This window comes from Rhinopithecus bieti, unplaced genomic scaffold (genome assembly GCF_001698545.2).
Source record: "Rhinopithecus bieti isolate Rb0 unplaced genomic scaffold, ASM169854v2 scaffold_31787, whole genome shotgun sequence".
NCBI lineage: Eukaryota > Metazoa > Chordata > Mammalia > Primates > Cercopithecidae > Rhinopithecus > Rhinopithecus bieti.
In genome coordinates this window covers 6096782-6123297 of record NW_016814655.1, presented here as the reverse complement: position 1 = coordinate 6123297, position 26516 = coordinate 6096782, and the positions used below count along the sequence as shown (strand labels likewise).

Below are 26516 nucleotides of genomic sequence, written 5' to 3'. Positions count from 1 at the left end.
AAAAAAAAAAAAAAAAAAACTTTACAGTTTAAATGGACTATTACTTCTGATGTGGAGCATATTAACATAATTATAAACTTTTATATACTCATAGTTATTGCTAAGTTGATGTTCAAACCTTTGATTAAGAAGTCACAAAGCTGACTGTGTTCAGACAGCTGTGTAATATCGCTCCTATTCACAAAATAGATAACTGTTTTAGCCCCTCTCCCTTTTTTGGTACCCATATTTATTGCTACAAATTTATCTTTCTCCTATAGCTAGACTTTTAATTAATGGTGAAATATTAAAATGTTGTATTGTGATATTTTCGGTGACTTGGAAGTTAACAGAAAGCAACACTGCTCATTCATGTCCTTGCCTTGTCACTCCCTGATGCAGTTCATCTCTTCTATACTTATCAGAGTATCTCAGTGCTTAGTTGGGCTTGTTTATCTTAAAAGAACAGGAGGCAGGCTTTTAGGGAGTAAGCTACATGTTCCAGTATAACAGGCACCAATGCTGTTTGACTTGAAAAACATTTGATCTCTTACATTAACAGCCCATGTCACTGTAATAGGTGCTACAGCCGGGTTGTTCAGTTTTCTATTATTTTAGCTTTGAAATAACTGTTAGTGCTGCCCCAAAATCTTCGTGTATAAAATTGTATATTGGCTGTCCCCCCAGGACTCGTAAGTAAACAAGGTAATATGTGTGGCCAGAGAGGGGATATTTGTTGGCTTTGTTTTAGATCATAACTGATCCTATCTAAAGATGTTTTCTGTCTGATCCCTGATATTGGGTGCTGCATGACATTGTGTAAATTCACAGACTAGCAATATTTTAAGGCAGATTTCTGTTTGTTACTAATGTATGTGCTCAGTAACTATTATGAACTTTCAGTTTTTCTCTGATAATGCAACATTTAGTTTTTATGAAGCTTAATGTCAAAGATCCTGCACAATTTTCCTAAGTATAGCAGTTTGCACAGCAGTTGTTGAAAATCAGCAAGCAAGAATTTAAAGGGAATGTTTGTTAGACTTAAAATATACTTTATTTTAAAATAATTCAGTTGTGGGTATAATTTCTGTGCCAGGAATAGTTTGACAGTTGTAATTAGGCAGCAGTATTAAAAGAACAGAAAACAAAATTCATATAATCAGGTTGAGGTTTTCTTCCTCTTTAAGAGTACTTTTCCTTTTAATAGTGGTAGAATGGCAGCAAATAATTTTAATCCTTCCTTTCTTCCTTCCTCTATTTTCAAGAATCTAATTTTTCTTATTCTTATTTTTTTCTGATACAACATTACCAGGCCACCCAGTTACTTTCTTTGAATTTAACCTGAATTAGACACATCAGCCAGAACAAGCATAATTGGCTGAAAGGCAGCCATCTATCTAGGGAGTTCTTCTAAATACTGAATGTGTCATGCGCTTTGACATGACTTATCTGTAATCTCTGAATACAGAAAGCACTTTCTGTGTTAGCTGTAGGTATTAAAGCAGTAGTGTGTTTTAAGAATGTGTGCTGTGCAAATTCTGGCTTGTGAGGTAATGACAAGTGTTTGCCTGCATAGACAATATATTTTTTCCCCCCGAGGTCCCCACACACCTAGTTTCCCTCAAGCTCATCATCTCTGTCAGGTTAATCAATAGGCACCGTATGGCAGAGGGTCAGTAATCAGTGTCATCGTGCCTTTAAATCGTGTTGAAAATTTGCTTAAAGCCTGGGCCAATTAACATCGAGATGATGAATGGATGGGAAGATGGGAAGAGCCTGCCGCTCAGGGGCTTTGTGAGGAGGAGATGCTCAGCTGTTGAGCAGCAGACACCAGCGAATAAAATCAGCCATTCATGTGAGCTCAGTCCACCCACTCTTAATGATAATGTCAATCTAGCAAAATATATACACATTGGAGTTGTCACGAGTTCATAAATCAAAGGAGTTTGTCAAAGGCATTCAGATTAACGAGGCAGCAGCAATAACAAGTCAAATTTGCATAGAGAATTGCTCGAATCTCAGTAAATTATGATCCTGTTTTTCATTTGATTATTTGCTAATGTCTCAAGAGGGAGAATGATTATATTAGCATGCAAAATCTACTCCAGAAGTAGAAATCTGAGGTATAGAAGACCAGTGCACTATGACAATTAATCAGTTTCTGCATACTAGCATAAATGCACAAGGCCCAGAAATGAACTTCTTTTTTATTATTATTTCTCCTTGCTACTGATCCAAATGGTTCAGCTTGACAGAGACTTTATATTGCTTTAACAGTGTTCTGAATTGTGCCTGCAGGCAAGACATAGTTATGTAGCTATAACCAACCTATCCATCTGCCAACCAGATTGGAATTCTCCTATCCAAGGCTTCCATTAACCCCCACTGACAGCTCCAAACAGGATTAAGAATTTGGAAGCATAAAAAATAGTTGTTCTTTGCAAATATACACAATCCCTCTGCATTTTGAGAAAGGATGCATCTGTAGTGTTTTATGATTAGTGTCAAACAGCGTGGCGGGGAAAAAGCCTGCTTGGCAGTTTTTTGACTTCTGTCACAGGGAGTAAGGCAGTGCTAATGGAAGTCCTCTTTGGTTGTCCCAGAGAATGTTGTCCATTCTATCTACTCGTTAGCACTGTGCTTGGAATTGGTATATTATTGGAAAAGAGCACTCCTTGAAAGCCTTAACTGATGGATCTGTTGAGCTTAGCAGCATAGGGAGGCCTTGATGTGGTTGTGGTTTAATAGACTATGTCAAATGATAAACATGCTGGAGAAGCAGTGTGCATGAAAACATGCCAGAGAATATTTTAGGAGGACACTTTCGGTCCTCCCTAAAACAGGTCCTTGAATAGGATTTTCCGATTAGCTTCTGAACTTAAATGACCTAAGTTTTTCCCCATTGTATCCTAAAAGGATTAATTAAAATTTGTTTAAACACACTGTGTTTTTTTTTTTAAATGACACCTTTCATTGAAGAGTTTGAGTGATTTTGTCCATGTAACTAAAATATCTGTTAACCTTGTAGAATAATAATTTCTGTTTTTGTAAATTGTAAATGTGTATTTGGAGGCTGTTAACTCCAAGTCACATAACAAGTTAATGGGAAAAAGTACTAATCCAATTACTGATTTACCATTGAAGCTCACTATACTGTGTTTGCAATTAGTTACTAGAAATTGGTCTCAATATTTTTTCCTTCATGTGGGTTGTCATTCTACACGATGATGAGCAGATGATTTCATTTTTAAAATGTGTTCAAAATCAGAATTATAATCCACCACAATTTACCTGCTTTGCTAAAATGATATAATTATCCCAGTTACAGAGTCCTTTGAATCCTCCCAGTGAAGTATGTGGCATTGGTGGGAAATGTTAGCTTGTAGCTTTGGAGCTGATTATTTTATTTATAACAGATGTCTCTTCAAACAGGCTCAGGCACTATTGCACCATCCAACCTTGAGCAAGATGCTTACTTAAAGATTATTATAAGTCATTATGAGTGGCTTGACTTTTCATCACTGTGTAAATTAGTTTAATTTTTATTTGATTATATAATCAACTCTTAATTATCCATTTTATCAGGAGTTGTGTGTTCAAATAGATAACTGAAAATAGTAAATAAGCCACTTACTAGGTCATGGAGAATGTTGCCCCAGCTATGAACCTTCTGTGTGCTACCATCAGAACATCTTTACTTCTTGAATTGAATAGTCAAAAATACAAACAGCCCTCAAAGTTAGGAATGCTTTGGTTAAGGGTTGTCAAACTTTGTCTGTAATGGGCCAGATAATAAACATTTGAGGCTTTGTAGGACATAGCATCTTTCTTGTGGCCACTTACCTCTTCCATTGTGTGAAAGCAGCCACAGACAAATCGCAAATGGATGGGCATGGCTATGGGTCAGTTAAACTTTATTTACAAAAATATGTGTCAGGCCAGAGCTTATAACTGCTAGTTCTAACTGATCATACTGGCATTATAAGTAGTGGGACAGCAGGACTGCAGTTGGGCTACCACTGAAGTTCCTCTATTAAAAACAAAACAAACAACAAAAAAACAAAAAACAAAAAACTTTTTTTAAAGCTAGCTGGACAGTGTGGGTTTAGGGTTTCAGTTATTCATTGAGCATCTATTATCTGTATACTTATGTAATGTGTTAGTTGGTAGAGGGAGCTACAAAGACTTTTCCCAGTAATCGTTCAGTCTTATTGGTTAGTTGAAAGTAACAGTGCAAACGTTTATCTAATTAAGTGCCAGACAATTTATCCAATTGTGTGGATCAAGATTAAAATTTAGTTAAGGAATTTCCAGTAGAGTAAGGTGGAGTAGTTGTATGGTTTCGTAGAGAAGATGACAGTTGAACCTCATTTTAAGAATGTGTAAGACTTGAACAGATGAGATAATCTTCTTGTGTTGATCATTGTTGAGTGAACTAGACTGGAGTTAAGAATCCTTCCAGGCCAGGTGCTATGGCTCATGCCTGTAATCCCAGCACTTTGGGAGACTGAGGCAGGAGGATTGCTTGAGGCCGTGAGTTTGAGACCAACTGGGTAATATAGTGAGAACTCCCATCTCTACAAAAAATAGAAAAATTAGCCTGGTGTAGTGGCGTACACCTGTAGTCCTAGCTAGTAGGGAGCTTGAGGCAGGAGGATTACTTGAGCCCAGGAGTTGGAGGTTACAAGGAGCTATGATCATGTCACTGCACTCTAGCCTGATGTGAAAGAGCAAGACCCTGTCTTTAAAAAAGAATCAGTCCCAAAATTTCAAGATCCTATCACCTGTTGGTGAGACTATGAAGAAACTTGCTTAACTGGGGCAGAAAAGATGTGTTGTGGAAAATAACTTGGTGTAATATAGTAGGGAATTCTGGATGGTCCTGAAAACCAGGCTTAGAACTTCATATTTGATTTCATAGAAATAAAGAGCCACTAAAAATACTTTAGGGAAAGACCATCATGACAGTAGCAGTGTTTAAGAAAGATTAACCTGGCAATAGTATTCAATCCAAGAAACTTTTTTTTTTTTTTCTCTTTGAGACAGGGTCTCACTCTGTCACCCAGGCTAGAGCACAATGGCGTGATTATACCCCAAACTCCTGGGCTCAAGCGGTCCTCCTGCCTTAGCCTCCTGAGTAGCTAGGACTACAAGCATGTGCCACTATGCCCAGTTAATTTTTTTTTTTTTTTTTGTAGAGGTAGGGTCTTGCTGTGTTACCCAGGCTGGTCTTGAACTCCTGGCCCCAAGCAATCCTCCTGCCTCTACCTCCCAACAAAAAAACGTTTTAAAATTCACGTTATATTCTCTAGCTTTGTGCTGAACCTCTGAAATATAAGATGAAACAGAAACTGGCCCTGCCTTGAAAGAATTTACAGTGTAGTATAGGGTGGGACGCATGTTCATGTAGAGATATAAAGAGATATAAAGAATTAAGTGCCAATTGGAAGTGAAGTTTTTCTTCGGAGTAATTCTAACTGCGGGTTGGGCATAAGGGGATAAACAAAGGCTTCTCAAAGAAGGTATCATTTTAGCTGACTCTTGAATCGGGATTTTTAATAGATCAAGAGATTGGGAAAGAAGTCTGTTAAATGTTGAGGGACTAGAATTAACAAAAACACAGAGATGAAAGAGTGGTTTTCTTATTTTGGTGAATGATAAATAATGTCATGTAAATGGTACAGAGACTTTGATGGAGAGTTACGTTGGCTGTCTTATGGATGCTGTACTAAGAAGTTTGGGTTTATTCTGTTATTTCCAAAAGCTATAAAAGATTTTTGAGCAGGAAATAAACCTTTTTAGAATGATGATTTTAATGGCCGGGCATGGTCGCTCATGCCTGTAATCCCAGCGCTTTGGGAGGCCGAGGTGGGTGGATCACTTGAGGTCAGGAGTTCGAGGCTAGCCTGGCCAACATGGTGAAACCCCGTCTCTACAAAAAAAAAAAAAAAAAAAAAAAAAAAAATTAGCTGGGCGTGGTGGCGCATGCCTGTAATCCCAGCTACTCGGGAGACTGAGGCAGGAGAGTCACTTGAACCCAGGAGGCGGAGGTTGTAGTGAGCCGAGGTCACCACTGCACTCCAGCCTGGGTGACAGAACGAGACTCTGTCTCAAAAAAAAAAAAAAAAAAGATTCTGCCTCTAGTGTATACAATATGTCAGATATAGATTTAGGCAAGGATGTCAGAAGGCTTTCTCAATAGTAACATCACTGGTAAGAGGTGTTGTGGGTCTGGACTAGAGTAGAAGCAGTGGAAACGCAAAAGTAGGGTCAGATGTATTAAAATAGATGATTAAAGGAAAAGTTTATAGACCGGAAATTAGCTAGATATGTTCAAAGAAAAAAAAAGGAATGAATAAAAACTGAGGATTAAGTCTAGGATAAAAAGAAAAGTTGGGAGGAAAAGGGCTAACCTAGAAATGAGTGAGGATGGTAAAAGAGTGCTTTAAATTTAGATATGTTGATTTTGAGACTGTTTAAGCTTATCACCTGAATACTTTTTTGTCGTTGTTGAGACGGAGTCTTGCTCTGTCGCCCAGGCTGGAGTGCAGTGGCCGGATCTCAGCTCACTGCAAGCTCCGCCTCCCGGGTTTACGCCATTCTCCTGCCTCAGCCTCCCAAGTAGCTGGGACTACAGGCGCCTGTCACCTCACCCGGCTAGTTTTTTGTATTTTTTTTAGTAGAGACGGGGTTTCACCATGTTAGCCAGGATGGTCTCGATCTCCTGACCTCGTGATCCACCCGTCTCGGCCTCCCAAAGTGCTGGGATTACAGGCTTGAGCCACCGCGCCCGGCCTACTTTTTAAATATAATTACTCTGTCTTTTTTATTCACCCAAGTTGGTTGTGGAAACATTTTATCCAAAATGCATCCCTGAGGTCTAATGCATGAGCTTTAACAGTATTTCCTTTATTGACCTTTTCCTACCCAAACCTCTGTTACTGTATCTGCAGGTGTTACAGCCCAAATGCATCTAGTTTGAAGTTAAATTCAACGTTGACAGGGAGACTTTTATCCTGCCCTTTCAATTCTAAGCTAGTAAGCACTGAGCTAAGAAATAAATATTTCAGTTAATATAAAAGGTAGCAAGTTGTGCACTGGGCTAAGAAATAAATATTTGAGTTAATATAAAAGGTAACAAGTTGTGTAGCAACTTTTATAGAAATATTTTAATATACTATAGTCCCCACTTATTCAAAGGGGGTATGTTCCCCAGTGGATGCCTAAATCACAGATAGTTCTGAACTCCATGTATATTATGTTTTTTCCTATGGACACATACCTATGATAAAGTTTAATTTATAAATTAGGCATAGTAAGAGATTAACAACAATAAGAATAAAATAGATCAGTTATAATTACACTGTAATAAAAGTTACATGAATGTGCTCTCTCGAAATATCTTACTGTACTGTACTCACCCTTCTTATGATGATGTGAAATAATAAAATGCCTGTGTGATGAGATGAAGTGAGGTAAATGACCTAGGCATTGTGACACAGCATTAGGTTACTACTGACCCTTTGACAGTATGCCACCTGCTTCAGGTGATCCTGGATTATTGAGCCATGAAGATGTTGGTGGTGGGATGTCAGGAGCAGACGATATCAATGACTCATGGTCGAGTAGCATGTACAGTGTGGATACATTGGACAAACGGATAATTCACATCCTGGGCAGGACAGAGCTACTTAGAAAGGTGCATAATTGAAAACTATTTCTAGAATTTTCCATTCAATATTTTAGGACCTTGGTTGACTGTAGTAACTGAAATTACATGAGTAAAACTGTGGATAAGGGGGGACTACTGTAATGCTGCTATTCATAGAATATTATTACTCAAGGACTACAAACACATTCTGCAATTTATTTACTGTAATGAAACTTTCCATCTGAGTATTGGGAATCTGTTGTTCTGAGCAGTCAGGTTTGCTTAGGGTTGGTTTAAAGTTAAGCAGTAGAGTATAACATTAATTACATTTGATGGAATTTTCCCCTAAAATGTATTTTCACTTATCTAACTTTTCTCCCCTTTCTTAACATTTTATTATGGATTTAATTAATTTTTATTTTGACATAACTTCAGATTTATAGTAAAATGAAAAGAATAGCACAAAGAATCTCCTTATACTCTTTCACATAGATTTACCTAATGTTAACATGTTCCCACATTTGTATTATAGCTGTTTATAAATACACATACACACTCATATACATCCATTTATGTATTGTTTTTTCTGAACCATTTGAAAGTTACAGATGTAATGTTCCATCCCCCCTAATTGTTTCAGTGCATGTTTCCAAAAAAAACAAAGACATTTTAATAAAAATAATCACAGTACAGATTATCAAAGTCAGGAAATTGAATGGATAAACAAAACTGTGGCACATCCATACAGTAGATAATTCTACTTGGCAATAAAAGGAAAAGAAATACTGGTATTTGCAACAACATGAGTAGATCTCAGATATTTTATGCTAAGTGATAAAAGCCAGATTCAAAGGTTACATATGATATAATTCCATTTATATGACATTCTGAAGACGGCAAAAATTATTGAGTCAACAAATCAGTGATTTTCAGTGGGGAGAGGGTTGACTATTAAGGAGAATTTCAAGGGAATTTTGGGAGTGATTGAATTTTTCATTTTTTAATAGTGGTGGTATACGACTATATGTTTCTGTCAAAACTTACAGAACTATGTACCAAAAAAGGTGAATTTTTCTGTATGTAAATTTTAATGGTGGGGAAACAATCAGGAAATTAATATTGTTATGAACAATGTTATTAGTTCATCTGCAGAACTTACTAAAAATTTTCCAATTGCCTCAACAGTGTGTGCTGTACCTCTTTAGTTTCCTTTAATCTGAAACAATTCCTTAGTCTATTTCATGGCCTTGACATTTCTTAGGTACAGACTAGTAACTTTATGGAATAAAATACTCATTTTGGGGTTTTCTTATAAGTAGATTTAAGTTTTGTGGTTTTGACAAGAATACCTCACAAGTGATGTGCCGTTTTCAGTACATCATATCAAAAGGCACATAATGTTAAGGTGGCATCTGCTGGATTTCTCCACTGTGAGGTTACTCTTTTTTCATCGTAACTATTAACTATCTTATAGAAAAAATATTTTGAGATTATGTGACTATCCTGTTACTTGTCAAACTTTCACTCACTTATTCTAGTTTTAAATTTTACTTACATTTTTGAGATGGTGTCTTGCTGTGATGCCCAGGCTGTTCTCAAACTCCTGGGCTCAAGCAGTCCCTCTGCCTCCACCTCCTGAGCAGCTAGGATTACAGGCACATGCCACAGTACTGGGCTCACTTGCTAATTTTAGCACCTATTGATGATTCTTGCTTATATTAATCACTTATCCTTAAATAGAATTTATTGGACATAATTTAGCTTGATGACCTAGGAAAATCATGCACCTAGCTTATTGGGAATCCTCATAGATAAAGATGCAAGAAATAACTGTTGCTGAGAAATAACTGTTCTGGGTGATGTTGGACAGGCTTTGAGAACTATTGAGGTGGCTACTTAGGTATAAATGGCTATTTCATCATTACCCCTTACCCTCAAGACTGTAGACCTAGTCATCTCATTCACTGGCATTGTGCTTCTACTCTTCAGTATTAGGAGGGTACCTAATCCTTGTTCCTAATATCATGACTGTTTAATGTCCCTACCTCTATTTTTTGTAACAACATTATAAGTTGGATTTTTTGTTTGATTTGATTTCTCATGATGGATAGCCCAGAGTAAAAGTATTGGGTTAATCTGTATTAAAAGAACATACCAATGTTTATGGGTTTCCCTCTTTAAGAGTTATTTTTAACAATACCACTTAAATATTCTTTGCCCTAGTGGGATAGAAAGGGGAAAGGAACTCCTAAGGAACTCTGTGTTCTCTATGTTATGTTAGTAACACCGTTTAAGCTACCTTTGTGTTTTCATTGTTTAGGCATTTTAATAATGCCCACCCAGTGGTTATCCATCTAAATCTGATAAAATAGAGGGTCAGGAAGAAGAAAATTGTGAATATGGGCTAGTCACTACTCAGACTGTTAGGTTGAGATGACTGTTTTTCACTTTATAATTCAGTATGGAGGAGTTTGCCAGCAATTGTGTATCAGCCCAAGTACCTGTAGAATAAAAATGTGATTTATAGTATCTTTGGTACGACAAACTTCCAGCAAAAAATAATTAGGCTTCCAAGTTATATGATAACATTTCAAAAAACATAATTAATTTTGAAAAACAGGGTCTTACAGTGAATTAAACAGGTTTAGATTATCTGGTATTTTTTTGTTTAAAGGAGGGTGGAATTTCATGCCCTGAAAGAGAGTTACTTGCAAATTATAAGTTTATAATTGGATACTGGCTTAAGCTTTTATTATAAACGGCATTTAATTTTGGTGTTTAAAACATTGATCTTTACATTAAAAAGAAAAAAAAGCAAAGTTAAATATACAACTTGATATTATGGGTTAAATGTTGACCTTTCCCTTTCTTTGTTTGATACTCTTACTTAGCGTGTATTGCCAGTTGCCTCATTTGTCAAGCTTTGCAGTCATTAATTCAATTATATCCTTCCTCCGTTTTTTGGTAGATGATCTCCATTCCTTTTTTTCCAAATAGGGAGGAAAAGAAGCTAGAACTCTGAAGTTGTTGAGTCTCTGTCCCTTTCTTTGTAATATAGCATGCTTTTTCTTTAATTTTAGGGACTTTTACAAGGGATCATCACAAATGTAAAATATCAAGTTAAAACCTCATAAGATATTTCTGTCCAAAAGAAACACATTAGGGTACTGGCCTGTCAGGCTTACTGAAGGTGACACACAGGTGTTAGCCACAGAGGTGAAAGGGCCTCAGAATGACACAGTACATTTTTTCTCTTTCAGTGTCTTTCAAAAGGTATCTAATACAAACCAAAAAAGTGAAACTTACATGTAGGTTTAGAACACAGTAATGATTGTATAATAATAATTTCATGCTTGTATGAAAATTTTCAGATAAACTCTCATGTTAGAAATAGTTTCTGAACCTACAAATAAACTAACTCTCCAGTTAGAATGTTATGACTATATGTAATGTAAAGAATATATTAACTGCAAGTTTTTTGTTGTTATTGTTTTGAGACCGAGCCTTGCTCTGTCACTCAGGCTGGAGTGCAGTGGTGTGATCTCGGCTCACTGCAACCTCCGCCTCCTGGGTTCAAGCGATTCTCCTGCCTCAGACTCCCGAGTAGCTGGGATTACAGGCACCCACCACCACACCCAGCTAATTTTGTATTTTTAATAGAGACAGTTTCACCATGTTGGCCAGGCTGGTCTCAAACTCCTGACCTCAGGTGATCTGCCCGCATTGGCTTCCCAAAATGCTGGGATTTCAAGTGTGAGCCACCGCACCTGGCACAACTGCAAGGTTTTAAATATTAATGTTACTAATGTCGTTACTGAAAATGAACTCAATATGTAATTTGGATTTTCTGTATTTTGCCTTGTAGATAGTGATTTACATATGTTGACTAGCAGATTTTTGGTACTTACGAACTCGTTTTCAATTGGATTGTTGTTTTTTCCCCCTCCTACATATATAAAACCTCACTGACATTTTAGGGTCCTCTAGCTGCTCTTTGAAGTGATAGTGCCAAGGAATGGACTCTAATCCTAAACTGCTGACTAAACTTTTTTAAGTTCTATGCTACTTTTATCAAAGAAAATAAAATCAAATCTGAGAACAGGGGAAGAGAAATAACTATTTTAGGACTCAGACTTGGAGATCTGTGCCAACCAAACATTTACTATAATCGAGAGAAGGTAATAATCACGGTTTTAGTTGTCATCAGCTAAGTGTGAGCTGGAACTTTCTTGTATCCAGTGTCAACCTGTGTCAAAATGCAAGCTAGAGATCTAATGAATATGATCTCCTACACAGTGCTTAAAGATACATAAAATACTTCCCATGTAAATCCTTACATAGTTTATTTATATACATGGGCATATGTTTTATTTTACATATGTGTATATCTGTATGTATACATATCTTCAAGTGAATAATTGTATAAATATATGTATGTTCTAACTTACAGAATTAGAAATGTAATTCAGTTTACTCACACAGAATAAGATGGAAGACAATGAGAACTGAATTAAAGCTTACTTTCTTTCACAGAATTCCTCAGAGAGAGAAGACTGTAATAATGGCGAACCCCCTAGGAAGATAATACCAGAGAAGAATTCACTTAGACAGGTATGAAATTCAGCCTTACTTAAAATAAAAAGTTACCAATAACAAAACAAAAGACAGCAAACCCTTGATGTGCCATTCTTTAAGCCCTGGAGCTTATATTAAGAGTACTCTGACGTTGGCCTGGCCATAGCCATCACTCTAAATCAGGTGACATTGTTTTCCCAGTTATTTAAAAAACATTCTAGGTATACATGTACAGGACAGCTGGTTACATGTAGTGAATACAAAAATCAAGAGTTCTTATTCAGGAAAAGTAACTTTAAATGCTTCTTAAGTGTAGGTGGTAGAATAGTTGACTTTAACCCCTATTTTCCTGTTAAGATTCTTGGGCATTTTTTAAAAGTATAAAACAGATCTGCCTGTAATAAAGTTAGCCCTTTTAGTATGAGCAATATTTCGTTTGCTTTTTCTAGAAGGAAAGGCCATTATTAATAATAACTTAAAAAAAAAAAACAGTGGCCGGGCAGGGTGGCTCACGCCTGTAATCCCACCACTTTGAAAGACTGAGGCAGGCGAATACCTGAGGTCAGGAGTTCGAGACCAGCCTGACCAACATGGATAAACCCAGTGTCTACTAAAAATACAAAAAATTTGCTGGGCGTGGTCGTGCATGCCTGTAATCCCAGCTACTCTGAAGGCTGAGGCAGGAGAATCGCTTGAACCCCAGAGGCGGAGGTTGTGGTGAGCCGAGATTATGCCATTGCACTCCAGCCTGGGCAACAAGAGCAAAACTTTCATCTCAAAAAAAAAAAAAAAAAAAAAAAAAAGCTCACCAGCGTGCCCCAATAGAAGGTAACATTGTGTTCTTGTAAAATTAGAATGTCCTTGGCAAAACAAAAAACACAAGTTCTTATGATGTTACAGAGAATAAGTGTGCCATCTGTTCATTTTTATTTATTTTATTTTATTTTATTTTTGAGACAGAGTCTCACTCTGTCACCCAGGCTGGAGTGCAGTAGCATGATCTCGGCTCACTGCAACTTCCACCTTCTGGGTTCAAGTGATTCTCCTGCCTCAGCCTCCTGAGTAGCTGGAATTACAGGCACCTGCCACCGTGCCCGGCTAATTTTTGTATTTTTTTTTTTCTTCTTTGGAGACAGTCACGCTCTGTTGCCCAGGCTGGAGTGCAATGGTGCGATCTTGGCTCACTGCAACCTCCACCTCCAGGGTTCAAGCGACTCTTCTGCCTCAGCCTCCTAACTGGGACTACAGGTGCCCGCCACCATGCCTGGCTAATTTTTGTATTTTTAGTAGAGACGGGGTTTCACCATGTTGGCCAGGCTGGTCGCAACTCCTGACCTTGTGATCCGCCACCTCAGCCTCCCAAAGTGCTGGGATTACAGGCATGAGCCACCGCTTCCGACCTAATTTTTGTATTTTTAGTAGAGACAGGGTTTCACCATGTTGGCCAGGCTGTTCTCAGCCTCCTGACCTCAGGTGATCCGCCCAACTTCGCCTCCCAAAGTACTGGGATTACAGGCATGAGCCACTGTGCCTGGCCCCTATTCATTTTAATATAAAATTGGATATAATGAGCCTGAGCAGCAGTAAAAATAATTCTAATTTACTTGCGTTTATGGCATTGTTCTAGGAAATAGGAGATCTACTATTTGTTGAGCACTGACCGTGAACATGATGCTTATTTGATTTAACCCTCACAATAACCCTGTAAAGTTTTTAGATATGATGTGATTTCCAATTTATAGATGAAGAAAATGGAGGGTTAGAGAGGTTAGATCACTTGTCTAGCTAATTAGTGATTTGATACTCAGATCTCAGTGTTTCCAAAGTGTTTCTACTTGTGCCTTCTGACTTCAGTTTATATATAGTGTTTAGAGGGAAAGTACTTGACACTGTGACACATTCATTTTTTTAATTTATTATGTGTTAAATGTTTTTTGGATGAACACTTCTTTTTTTTTTATAAAAATAATTGTTGGCCGGGCGCGGTGGCTCAAGCCTGTAATCCCAGCACTTTGGGAGGCCGAGACGGGCGGATCACGAGGTCAGGAGATCGAGACCATCCTGGCTAACACGGTGAAACCCCGTCTCTACTAAAAAATACAAAAAACTAGCCGGGCGAGGTGGCGGGCGCCTGTAGTCCCAGCTACTCGGGAGGCTGAGGCAGGAGAATGGCGTGAACCCGGGAGGCAGAGCTTGCAGTGAGCTGAGATCCGGCCACTGTACTCCAGCCTGGGCGACAGAGCGAGACTCCGTCTCAAAAAAAAAAAATAATAATTGTTTAGTAAATAGAATTGAATCATCCAGGAAGCTTTTTAAAAAAACAAACAAAAATCCACAAATGATCAGTAATTGATGTTGAGACAGTTACAATTTTAACTGTTTGGAGAATCAACACCTGATCTGTTCATCTAAATCAATAGGACAATACTGAATAAGATAAATTGGGAAGTAGAAACAGTCTGCCCACTATACAGAAACAACTGTTAGAAAACAATGACACAACGAAAAGTTTTGGCAACTTTATTTAAGCTAACAAACGAATTTTCACTCTGCAAAGTTATAAATTAATTTTAATAGGCTGATCCAGATGGTCCATTTGGAAAATGGATAGGCTGATCTGTTGAAAATTAAACTAAATTTATCTCTCTCATACTTCAAACTGAAGCAAGAGAGAGAATCGTGCCTATTAAGTCCAGCACATACAGATGGACCAGCAGGTCACACATGGGACTAATCTGATTCATTTTAAAAATAAATGCATACGTTATTGAATCATTTTCTCCTTGCAAGATCTGTTGTGTGCAGTATTCGAAAGAGATTTAATGTTGTTTTTTTCATTGCTGTTTTAGCAGGTTCTCTTCCCCCCTCCTCCCGCCCACTTTAACAACCTTTTCTCCCCCCCCCATGGTGTTCTAAAATGATTTTTCTAATATCTGTCATTCAGTGTTGAGATCCAAGCTCTGAGATTAATTAGGTCATGAGGCTTTTTCTCCTCCCTTCTTTGTAAAGGGTTTTACCTCCATTCTCTTTGTGAAGAGCATGAACTCAATGTTCTTGGAAAGAGAAATGGCCTTTAGAAACAGGGAAGTAGGAGATCCTCCTGGGGCCCTCAGAGTCTTTTAGCTTCTGGGTGTTTTAACAGCCCCATGAATGCAGATTTGTAAATTTATTGCGGTGCCATCTGGTTTTTTGCTCGAACCAGATTACTGTTGGCTTGTGTCTGTCTATTGTGGTGGTCACTCCCTAGGAGCTTGCCCCCTCTATCTTAGGGAAGAGTGATGAATAGCAGGGGTCAATAGAAGCGGGTCACAGGGCAGCTGTCCAGGACTGCCCTGAACTTGATTACCCCATTGCTGATTTTTTTAAGGTAGGACATAGTATATAAGCTGTTTAAACTCCCTCTTTTCTCTGTTGCATATGACAATAACGGAGTGCCATTTGCTAGTTTTGTTTTTTTGTTTTGTTTTGTTTTGTTTTCCTGTAGTCAACTTCTGTAGACAAAAAGATGTCAAGGCCTCCTTATACCTAGTGTTGATACAAGTAGGATTTGCATCTCATTAACTTGAGATTCTTTTGCAAATATTTCTAATGGGATTTCAGAAACTCATCATTGATTATAAAAAGTTCAGTTATATTCTAACAATTTAGCATTGTTTTTAACTAATATTGTAGTTGACATATATTATTCAGAAATAGCATTTTGCCATTGTCGATGGGACATAACTACTACATGTTAATTGGAAGAGCTATCTAAATATTGGAAGAGCAAATAACTTTATGCCAAAAATTTGGCAAGTTGAACAAATTCCTTGAAAAATACAACTTACCAAAACTCTTTAACACATAGTGAAGCAAAATTTGAATAGCCCTATGTCTATTAAATAAATTTAATTAATTATCAGAAGGGATATGTGGTTTTACTGGTGAATTCAACGACTATTTAAGGAAGAAATGATACGAATTTTATTCCAGACCCTTTCACAGAATAGAGAAGGAAAGAACACTTCTTGACTTATAAATCCACCATAACAATAATTCCAAAACCTGACAAAGATATTACCAGAACAAGAAATAATGAAGGTGGAAATTAAGAGACACTGTTCCCTGTGTCTGTCACCAAGTCATTTTGTATACCTGCTTTTTTGTTTCATTTCCAGCATCTGAAGGTGGAAGAGTTTGGGGTAGGGAGAGGAAGTAGAGCAGTATATCCTTGTAAAGAAAGTTAATTTTCTTAGTTTCAGAATAATCTCATTTCTTGGCATTAAATATGAACTTTTATTTAAGGGATGTACAAAATAGATGCAATTTTTGTTTTACTCCTAAAGATGTGAAGCCAAGGAAAGGATAGCCACTCTTTTCCTAGCTTTTATTCCTATCTGCAATCAAGGGCAAAGGCCTGGGAGGATACATGAAAGTACTCATTACTTTTTGAAAATGTGGCATTACAACGTTCAACCCTTTGCTTCTCATTGGTGCTAATAGGATCTGTCAGTCCTGCCTTTCTCTGTAATTGAGTAAATTGTGACCGTTGTCTAATCCCTCTCCCATCCCCCGTTTCCTTTGTGTGTGTGTCCACTTACCATCCTGAGAACGTGGGCAGTGATAAATAAAGCATTGAGCAGAGCTCTCTCAACTCTTTGAAAGCAGCATGATGCCAGCCCTCTAGTTATATTTCTTTAAGTGTTTACGTTTTTCTGTATTCTTTCTCTTGTGTAGCTGGAACCCTGGGGATGCAAAGCCATGAGAGAGGCCAAGAAGCTAACAAAGTAGCTGTCTCCCTTGTTAGCTTGTTCCTTTATTCTTTAAAAACAAGATAAAAACCATCTGGCTCAGGGCATTACATTTTCCTCCCCCATGCACCTCTATAGATGGAGACTTCACCTGCAGTGAGGGTTTACATTGATTAGGGAGGGAGCAGTAATTCAAGCTTCCATCCTCTTCAAGGATACTTTGCAGTCTTTAAAGGTGCTGACCCACTGAGTTAAACTGTCAAGGGAGGATAAAAAAGTATCTTCATCCCAGGAGGTAACAGCTGCCAGGTTTTCAACACCTTGCACGCTGCTGGAAAAATGTCACAATTGTCAGCTGAAAGAAAAATGACTCCATTGTCATCTTCTGTTAATGACTGGGCCTTATAAAAGGAACTACATAAGTCTTTTAGAAGGAATAAGTAGCTGTTTTCCTTTTCTACCATATTGCCCTCCCCTGAAAAAATTCCTACGTTCTAAACATTGCCTTGGAGTAGATCCACAAAAAACAGCCGTGAAGAACTTAAATCAGCCAGTATAAGCATGGAAGTCTGATGGGCATAGTTCCTTTATACAGTTGGATGAGTAGGAGGAAAAAGCACATCACTGACACAGAAAATGACATTATAGTGTGTATTAACAAAACAACAACAACAACAAAAAGTCATTCATAAGCCAGTGAACTGAGAGAAAACATACTGTATTTCTGTTCTTTGGAGGACAGTTTATTTTCAAGCAGCATCCAGATGGGTAAATACCAAGACATTTCTTTTTTCAAGCGAGCTCCTTTTCCTCCTTTTAAAAAAAAATACCGCAGAATTCCCTTCCTTTAATAGCTCTGTAATGTTCATATATGATGGCATTCCCTTCTTTCTGATTTGATTGATGAGAGAAAAAGGTTTAATGAAGTCCCTGATATCAGGCAGGCAGGGCTGTTTTTTTTCTCTCTATTTGTTTTAGGTTAGTCATTTTAATTGTACTGAGTAATTAGAAGGTACACACAGCCAAGGGAGCTTTGTTCTGATAATTGCTCAAGAAAACCCATTCCCTATCTGCTGTTGCTTTGTGTTAAGACACTTCTCCCTCTAGTGGCAATAGTAAGCACTTTGGCTTGGCAGTAGGCAAGGTGTAATTGCAATATGACAAACTATGCTTAAGGGACTATCTTGTAAATACTTTAGTTTGGGCTTTGACATTATTTCATTATATATGTGTGGTTGTTTGTTGTTGTTGTTGTTGTTTTATTCTATAAAACTTACTATCTCTTTTTGCCCCCCTAAAGCGCTTTGGGCTTTGGGTAAAATAAAAAAAAAAAATAAAAAATAAAAAAATTGCCTGAATGTTTATTAATAAAAAAAAAAAAAAATCACAATGCATGTCTTGGGTAATGTTTTGCAACTTGACTATTTTAGTCATCTTTTAATTACCTATTTATAAAAATTGCTTTTTGCATTTGTAGATCATTATTTAATACTTTGGAAGAAGTCACCTTCATTTGAAATAAATAAATTAAATTAGTATCTTATTTTACATAGTCCCATGTAAGTAGATCTTAAAGGTAATTAATGGTAGGTCTCTTAAGTAAGACAAAAGTGATTCTTTCCAAATTCTGATGAAGTGAATTGTTTATATATTACTCCCACTGTCTGTGATCCTTTAGAATCTAATAACTTTTTTTAAAAAAACATCGATTTGGTCATTTTGCCTAGCATCAAAGCCTTCTTTCAAAATAGAAGTAATTTAATTAACTCAGCTTTCTAAATTACTTTGAGGAATAAGACGCATATAGGGGTTTTGGCTTGCTTTGTTTATTTGTATTTTGTGGTAATCATTCTTTATAAATTTGTGTATCACTGACTTAGTGATAAAAAATATTATTGAACTCCCTGGGTTGCAAATGACCATAAAAAGAGTGTATTTCATATAGAAATGTTGTATTACGGGAATGAAATTTTAAGGAAACATGCTTATATCTGTCAAAGTCATATGGCCCAATTCATTTGTTTTCTGTGCTTACTCTGGATGTCTTAAAAAGGTGGGGGTGGGGGAAGCCTGTTGTGGCTTCAGCTGCCATGAGCCCTAAAAAAAGAAATCTGCCCTAAAAACAACATTGAATGATTATCAGATACAGCTTTGCATCTCTTGAACAGGATTCAGGTAGCAACTGTGTGCATTTTTAAAACCTACTTCCAGCTTCCTTAGATGTCGCTTTTTGGTTTGCTTTTTCTATATCCATATTCTTTGTGTGGGAATGATTTGAGTGTTTATTCGTATATTCTGGAAGTCCCTATCTCCTACACCCCACTCCCAGTCACAGCAATTTCATTATACTATATCTTTGTTAATGCATAGGGCTGCTGAACAGATTCTTTAAGCAGCTTTTTGCAAGGTTAAAAGAATGCAGCCCAGTAACAAGTTTTGTGTCATTTTAATATATACCTTCCTAGTAATATAAGGAGAAGTCTGGCAATCAATCCCTTTAGTGTGTTATATGTTCACCGGTTGACAACTAAACCCTCTATTGATTGAGCACATTACTTTGTTAGATATATCCTATGTCATTGAATCCATTGTAAAAAATTAACTCCTTTAAAATGTTTTACCTCAGCAGCAGTTGTTGAATAATTGAAAACTGTTCAGAAATTACAGCCTGCTTTCACAAAGTAAGGTTATTTTCAGCAAGGCTATCTTACTAGTTTATGGCTTATGTGCTTTATACAGCAATATAAAAACATATTTTAAAGTACTCCAACACAAGACTCTTGTCTCTGGTCAGCAAATGAAGCTGACTTTTCAAGTGTTGCTTGGGGACAGAACCTATCTTGCATTTTGTGCTATTATATTTCACTAGTTGGATTCAAACCGGAGAGTGTTCTTATAGGAAATTATTGAATGTTTAGCCTTTTAATTGCCAGAGTGGTAAAGGAACTATGAACAAATTTTATGTTTATTGATCCTGTGTTACTTCCTTGGGAGATAAGGCAAAGTCATTTACCCATTTTACGATGTAATGGTTAGAAAATAAAGTTCCCTAATATATAGCCCTTCTTCTGGAAACTCCTCAGGCCCTGGCACAGAATTTCTGAATCTATCTAATTCCCCTGAATATGTATAATATTCATTCCATTGAAGGGAAAAGAGGGTAATTTTGAAGGTAAAACAAATTTTCTTTTTATAACTTAGTATTTTCAGAAATATACATGATACCTTTATTGATTGACTGGGGACAAACCTCTGTAAAGATTACTCCTAAGGTACTTTTTTTTTTTTTTTTTTTTTTTTTTTTTAAGACGGAGTCTTGCTCTGCCAACTCCAGGCTGGAGTGCAGTGGCCGCTCTCAGCTCACTGCAGCTCCGCCTCCCGGGTCACGCCATTCTCCCCTGTCTCAGCCTCCCGAGTAGCTTGGACTACCAGCGCCCGCCTCGTCGCCCGCTAGTTTTTTGTATTTTTTAGTAGAGATCGGGGTTTCCACCGTATTAGTCCGGATTGGTCTACGATCCCGTGACTCATGATCTCGAATCCGTCCTCGGCCTTCTCCAAAGTGCTGTGCTGGGATTACAGGCTTGAGCCACCGCGCCCGGCCCTAAGGTACTTTTATTGGAAGTTTTCATACAGTGAATTATACAGATATTAATTGTGTAAGTCTGAACTTTTGATAAATCTAACCACTTGTGTAACCACCACCCTAATTAAACTATAGAATATTTTCATTACCCAGGAATGTCTCTTGTTCTCCTTTCTACTTATTTTCCGCACCACCAATGGATCAAATAACTGATCAGCTTACTGTCACTATAGATTAATTTTGCCTTTTCTAGAATTTTGTGTAATTGGAATGCTACATTTTTGGGGTCTGACATTCACTTTGCATAATGTTTGTGAGATTCCTCTATGTTGCTGTGTATATCAGTAGTTTATTCTCTTTCATTGAGTGGAATAAATATATTGCAATTTGTTTTCTGTCTCCTTTTGGTGGGTATCTGAGCCATTTCCATCATTATAAGTGAAGTTACTATGAATGTTCCTCCATAAAGGTTTTTGGTGAGCATATGTCAAGCACTTTTTCATGTGCTTATTGGTTATTCAGACATTTTCTTTGTGAAGTATCTTTTAAGTTTTAGCCATTTTAAAATTGCATTGTTTGCCTTTTATTATTGAGTTGTAGACTCAACTATATTGAATTCTGGATACCATTCATTTGTCGGGTATATGTACTCTGATTATTTTCTCACAGTCTATGGCTTGCCTGTTCACGGTGTGTTTTGATGAGAAGTTTCTAATATTTGGATGAAATCCAGTCTACCAATTTTTTCTTTCTTTTTTTTTTTTTTTTTTTTTTTTTTTTGGAGACAGAGTCTCACTCTGTCCCCCAGGCTGGAGTGCAGTGACGTGATCTCGGCTCACTGCAACCTCCATCTCCTGGGTTCAAGCGATTCTTGTGCCTCAGCCTCCTGAGTAGATGGGATTACAGGCATGCGTCACACCGTCCAGCTAATTTTTGTATTTTTAGTAGAGACAGGGTTTCACCGTGTTGGCCAGGCTGGTCTCGAACTCCAGACCTCATGTGATCCGACCGCCTCAGCCTCCCAAAGTGCTGGGGTTACCATGAGCCACCGCACCCAGCTGGTTTTTTCTTTTAGATGGGATACTTCCTTTGGTCCTACCTGAGATATCTTCTTTGTCTACCCCATGATTGTGAAGATATTCTTCTAAGTTTTCTTCTGGGAGCTTTATAAGTTTAGAATTTATACTTCATTCTGTGATCCATCTCAAATTCTTATACGTGCCGTGAAGTAGAGTTTGGGCTTCATTGTTTTTGCAATAATTTCATGCAGTTGTTTCAGCACCATTGTTGAAAAGACTTTCTTTTCCCTCATTGAATTACATGAATTCATTTGTCCAAACCATTTAGTTATGTAAGAGTAGTCTATTCTTGAACCTCCTGAAGAAAACGTTGCTGCTGGACACAGAGCAGTGGGTGACAGTGGCTAAGGCACTGACTCATCCCTATTTTATGTCCCTGTAGACAAGGAGGACAAGAAAAATGACAGGTGTCTATCCTGGCACCAAATACCATAGTGTCTTGATTATTGTAGTTTTATATAATGGGCCATGAAATCAGGTAGTGTGAGTTCTCTAGATTTGTTGTTTTATTTTTTGTTATTCCAGATAGTTTGCATTTCTGTATAAGTTTTAGAATTAACCTAGCACTTTCTATTAAAAAGAAGTCTGTGTGGTGGCTCACACCTATAATCCCAGCACTTTGGGTGGCCGAAGGGGGAGGATCGCTGGAGCCCATTGAGTTGGAGGCTACGGTGAGTTATGATCACACCACTGCACTCCAGCCTGGGCAACCGAGTGAGAACCTGTCTCCAAAAATCGACAGACATCTAGATAACTACTTCTTTTTTTTCATCTGAGATATATCATATAGGATTTTGCCCCCTTTATTCTGTTAATACGACAAATTACCTTGATTTTGTTAAGAATTTTGTGTCTGTTTCATGTGAGATACTGGTTTTTAGTTTTCTTTTTTAAGAGTTTGCCAGGTTTTGGTATCACGGTTATGCTGGTCTCATAAAATGAATTGGGAAGTCTTCCTCCCATTCTCCTCTATTTTCTAAAAGCACTTGTGTATAATCCTGGTGGTGTTTCTTCCTTCAGATTTCATAGAATTCACGAGTGAAAGCACTTGGGCCTGGAGTTTTCTTTGTGAAACTTTTTTTTTTAACGTATTATTTAAATTTATGTGGCAAGATTTTTTAGAGCATTTTGAATTTCTTTTAGAGGTTTAGAGCTGTTCAGATTTTCTGTTTCATGTTGTGTCAATTTTGATAATTTGTGTTTTTGAAGAAATGTTTCCTATTTATTCAACAGATTATAATATGTTAATATATTTTATTTTAATACTGTGGTTGTTTCATATTGGGCTACTGAAAGCCACTTTAGGCAGGCTTCCATGCCCCCTTTGACATATCTTCATCGTTGTCTGAGTATTTCCATCTTACAGTTTCCCTGGTCAGTCCTGGAATCAACCATATTTCCATGAATGTATAATTCCCTTTAGTGCAGAATGGTATTTAGAAACCAAGATTCAAACACTGACTTTTCTTTTACACCTATATTTATATACTTTGAAAACCATTAGTTCACATTGATAACTTCAATTCTAATTCAACCCCACAGGGTTTGGTCTAGATTTCTCTCTTTCCATATTTTGTTTTCCTTCCTTCTTTTGTTTTGTTTTGTTTTGTTTTGTTTTCTTTTCTTTTCTTTTCTTTTCTCTCTTCTTTCTTTCTTGTTTTTGGTAGAGATGGGGTCTCACTATGTTGCCCAGGCTGATCTTGAACTCCAGGGCTCAAGCAATCCTCCTGCATTGGCTTCTCAAAATGTTGGAATTATAGGCATGAGCCACCCCACCCCTTTCCTAACACAGGAAGCCTGGTTTGAGATTTTTTTCCTTTCAGCACTTTAAAAATGTTGTTCGCAGCTGGGCATGGTGGCTTACACCTATAATCCCAGCACTTTGGGAGGCCGAGGTTGGGTGTATCACCTGAGATCAGGAGTTCGAGACCAGCCTGGCCAATATGGTGAAACCCTGTCTCTCCTAAAAATACAAAAATTATCTGGGTGTGGTGGTGCACGCTTGTAGTCCCAGCTACTTGGGAGGCTGAGGCAGGAGAATCGCTTGAACCCAGGGGACAGAGGTTGCAGTGAGCCGAGATCGTGCCCTTGCATTCCAGCCTGGGCCACAGAGTAGGAATCTACCTCAAAAATAAATAAATAAAATAAAAATAAAATATTGTTCCCTTGTCTTCTAGCCTTCATTTTTTATGAAAAGCCTGATGTTATTAATATCATTACTCCTAGATACATAACATCCCCTTTTTCCTTGGCTGCATTCAAGGTTTTATCTTTGTCACTGGTTTTCAGCAGTTCTGACTGTGTGGGCCTATATGCGTTGTTTTCTTTGTATTTTTAATATGGCTGAGGTTTGCTGATCTTAAATCAGAAAGCCACTAGTTTTCACAAAATTTGGGGAAGTATTGGATCACCATTTTTATAACTTCTTTGCTGTACCATTCTCTTCTCTCTCCCTTGGACTCCAGCCATGCATATATTCTAGAAAACCCAGAATTGTCCCACACAGTGACTAAGACCAATCTTTTCTTTTTCCTTTTCTTAATCTCCTTTTTTCCCTCTCTGTTCTTCAGTTTATATGATTTCAGTTTATCTTTTTTTTTTCAGTTTATCTGTCTTCATTGACCTTTTTTCTGCCACTTCCAGTCTGCTTTTTAATCCTCTCCAGTGAATTTTTTGTTTTTTTTTTAAGACAGGGTCTCACTCTGTCGCTCAGACTGAAGTGCGGTGGCATGAACATGGCTCTCTGCAGCCTTGACCTCCTGGACTCAAGCAGCCTCCCACCCCAGTCTCCTGAGTAGCTGGGATTACAGGTGTACACCACTATGCCCAATTAATTTTTCTTTCTTTTTTTTTTTTTTTTGAGACAGAGTCTCAATCTGTTGCCCAGGCTGGAGTACAGTGGTGTAATCTCGGCTCACTGCAACCTCCACCTCCCAGGTTCAAGTGATTCTCCTCCCTCTGCCTCTCCAAGTAACTGGGATTACTGGTATGGGCCACCATGCCCTGCTAATTTTTGTATTTTTAGTAGAGATGGGGTTTCACCAAGTTGGCTAGGCTGGTCTTGAACTCCTGACATCAGGTGATCTGCCCGCCTCAGCCTTCCAAAGTGCTAGGTGTAAGCTGCTGAGCCTGGCCAATTTTTTTTATTTTTTGTGGAGATAGGGACTCACTACATTGCCCAGGCTGGTCCTGAACTCCTGGGCTCAAGCTATCCTGCTGCCTCAGCCTCCTAAAGTGCTGAGATTACAGGCATGAGCCACCACGCCCAGCCTGAATTTTTCATTTCAGATAATGCACTCTTCAGTTCTAGAATTTCTATTTAGTTTATTTTTGGTTTTTCATTTTCTGGTAGAATTTTTCATCTGTTTATTCATCATGATCATATCTTTTATTGCTGTGTTCAAGTTTGAATGTATCTATTTTAGCTTCTTTAGAGCTATAATATGTGCTAATTTCTACAACTAGGTCTTCTCAGGGTTGGTTTTTGGTTCATTTTTCTCTTGACAATGGATCCTATTTATCTCCTTTTCTCATGGTTAGTAATTTTTTGATTATATAACCAACATTATAAATGGTACATTGCAGAAACTCTGAATTCATTTTTTCTTCCTCTGATTAAATTACTGGCTGATCACTATGGCCTTGTAGAGGCTTGGTTTTATGTTTGTTAAGGTCAGGTGTGTTTTGGTTTTGCCCTTAGTCCTAAGACGTACTCTTGATTCTAAACTCATGGTCTCTTTGAATTTTCAATGGAAAGCCTAAGATGTTATTAAGTCCCTCTAACTTGATAAAAGTCAAACTCTAAACTCTTTCTCCCCTCATGAGCAGCAGCTGGAATATCTACATGGGCCTTTCAACCCTCCAGCTGTTGCTCTCCATTGAAATCCTTGGAATCTCCCCTTCATGTATGTAAGTTTGGGGGTTAGCCATAGATATGAGGGAAATTTTTATTGATTTTTTTAGTCTTCCTCCTTCCCCTGTGGTTCTCTTTCATTTCTGGGATTTCTGTTCTCTATTGCCAGCCACTATGGCAGTTTTGAACTTTATCACTTGATATCTCAAGCCAATAGACTGTGGCTTTCAGGTTGAATTCTAGTCACTCTGCACCAAGTGGACTGGTGAGTGCCTTCGGGGGAAAAGCACATACACACACATCTCACCCAGTGTGGTTCTCTTCTTTCAAGATCAGGCCACTCCTTCCCCATTTCTGCCTATTTTAAGTTGATCTCCAGTGCCTTTACATAGATTTAAAATGTTTTTCCTGTCTGCAGGAGGGTTAATCTGATACAAACATTTCTGCCATTATTGGAAGCAGAACTCTTTGAGTCGAGTTATATTTTATTCAGCAAATACTGATTACTTCATAAATTTATCTTTAAAACAGTGAATTTTATTTTAAAAATACTTATGTTGTGTTTGTATGAATAGTAAATGTTTGTGGAATTAGACAATGCAAAAGAAATAACAAATCTAGAGCCCAGAATTTATATGCACCAATATTTAAATCTGTACACTAATTTCTAATGCTCTGTTTTTTCATATATATTTCGAAATAATTTTTGCTTAGATTATAAGAATAAAACAAGTTGGTAAATTTTTTAAGGTTTACCTTGTTTAAAAGAAAAACAGCTAGGCATGGTGGCTCACACCTGTAATCTCAGCACTTTGGGAGGCCAAGGCAGACGGATCAGTTAAGGTCAGGAGTTCAAGACCAGCCTGGCCAACATGGTGAAACCCTGTCTCTACTAAAAATACAAAAAATTAGCCGGGCGTTGTGGCACATGTCTGTAATCCCAGCTACTTGGTAGGCTGAGGCAGGAGAATCACTTGAACCTGAGAAGTGCAGGTTACAGTGAGCCGAGATTGTGCCACTGCACTCCAGCTTGGGAGACAGAGTAAGACTCCGTCTCAAAAAAAAA

The 26516-nt window shown here is 37.7% G+C and overlaps 1 protein-coding gene across 8 annotated transcripts in view; it reads left to right on the top strand.

Moving 5' to 3' along the window:
• Window positions 1-26516, top strand: part of BTRC (beta-transducin repeat containing E3 ubiquitin protein ligase) — a 219764-nt gene that overhangs the window by 104608 nt on the left and 88640 nt on the right. For 7 of the 8 annotated variants that reach the window (XM_017851814.1, XM_017851812.1, XM_017851808.1 and 4 more), the window contains one exon: window positions 12164-12241. In XM_017851814.1, the coding sequence (XP_017707303.1) occupies window positions 12164-12241 (78 nt within the window). Of the gene's footprint in view, window positions 1-7525; window positions 7679-12163; window positions 12242-26516 lie in introns of those variants that run through there. The other variant, XM_017851810.1, reaches the window with a different exon arrangement.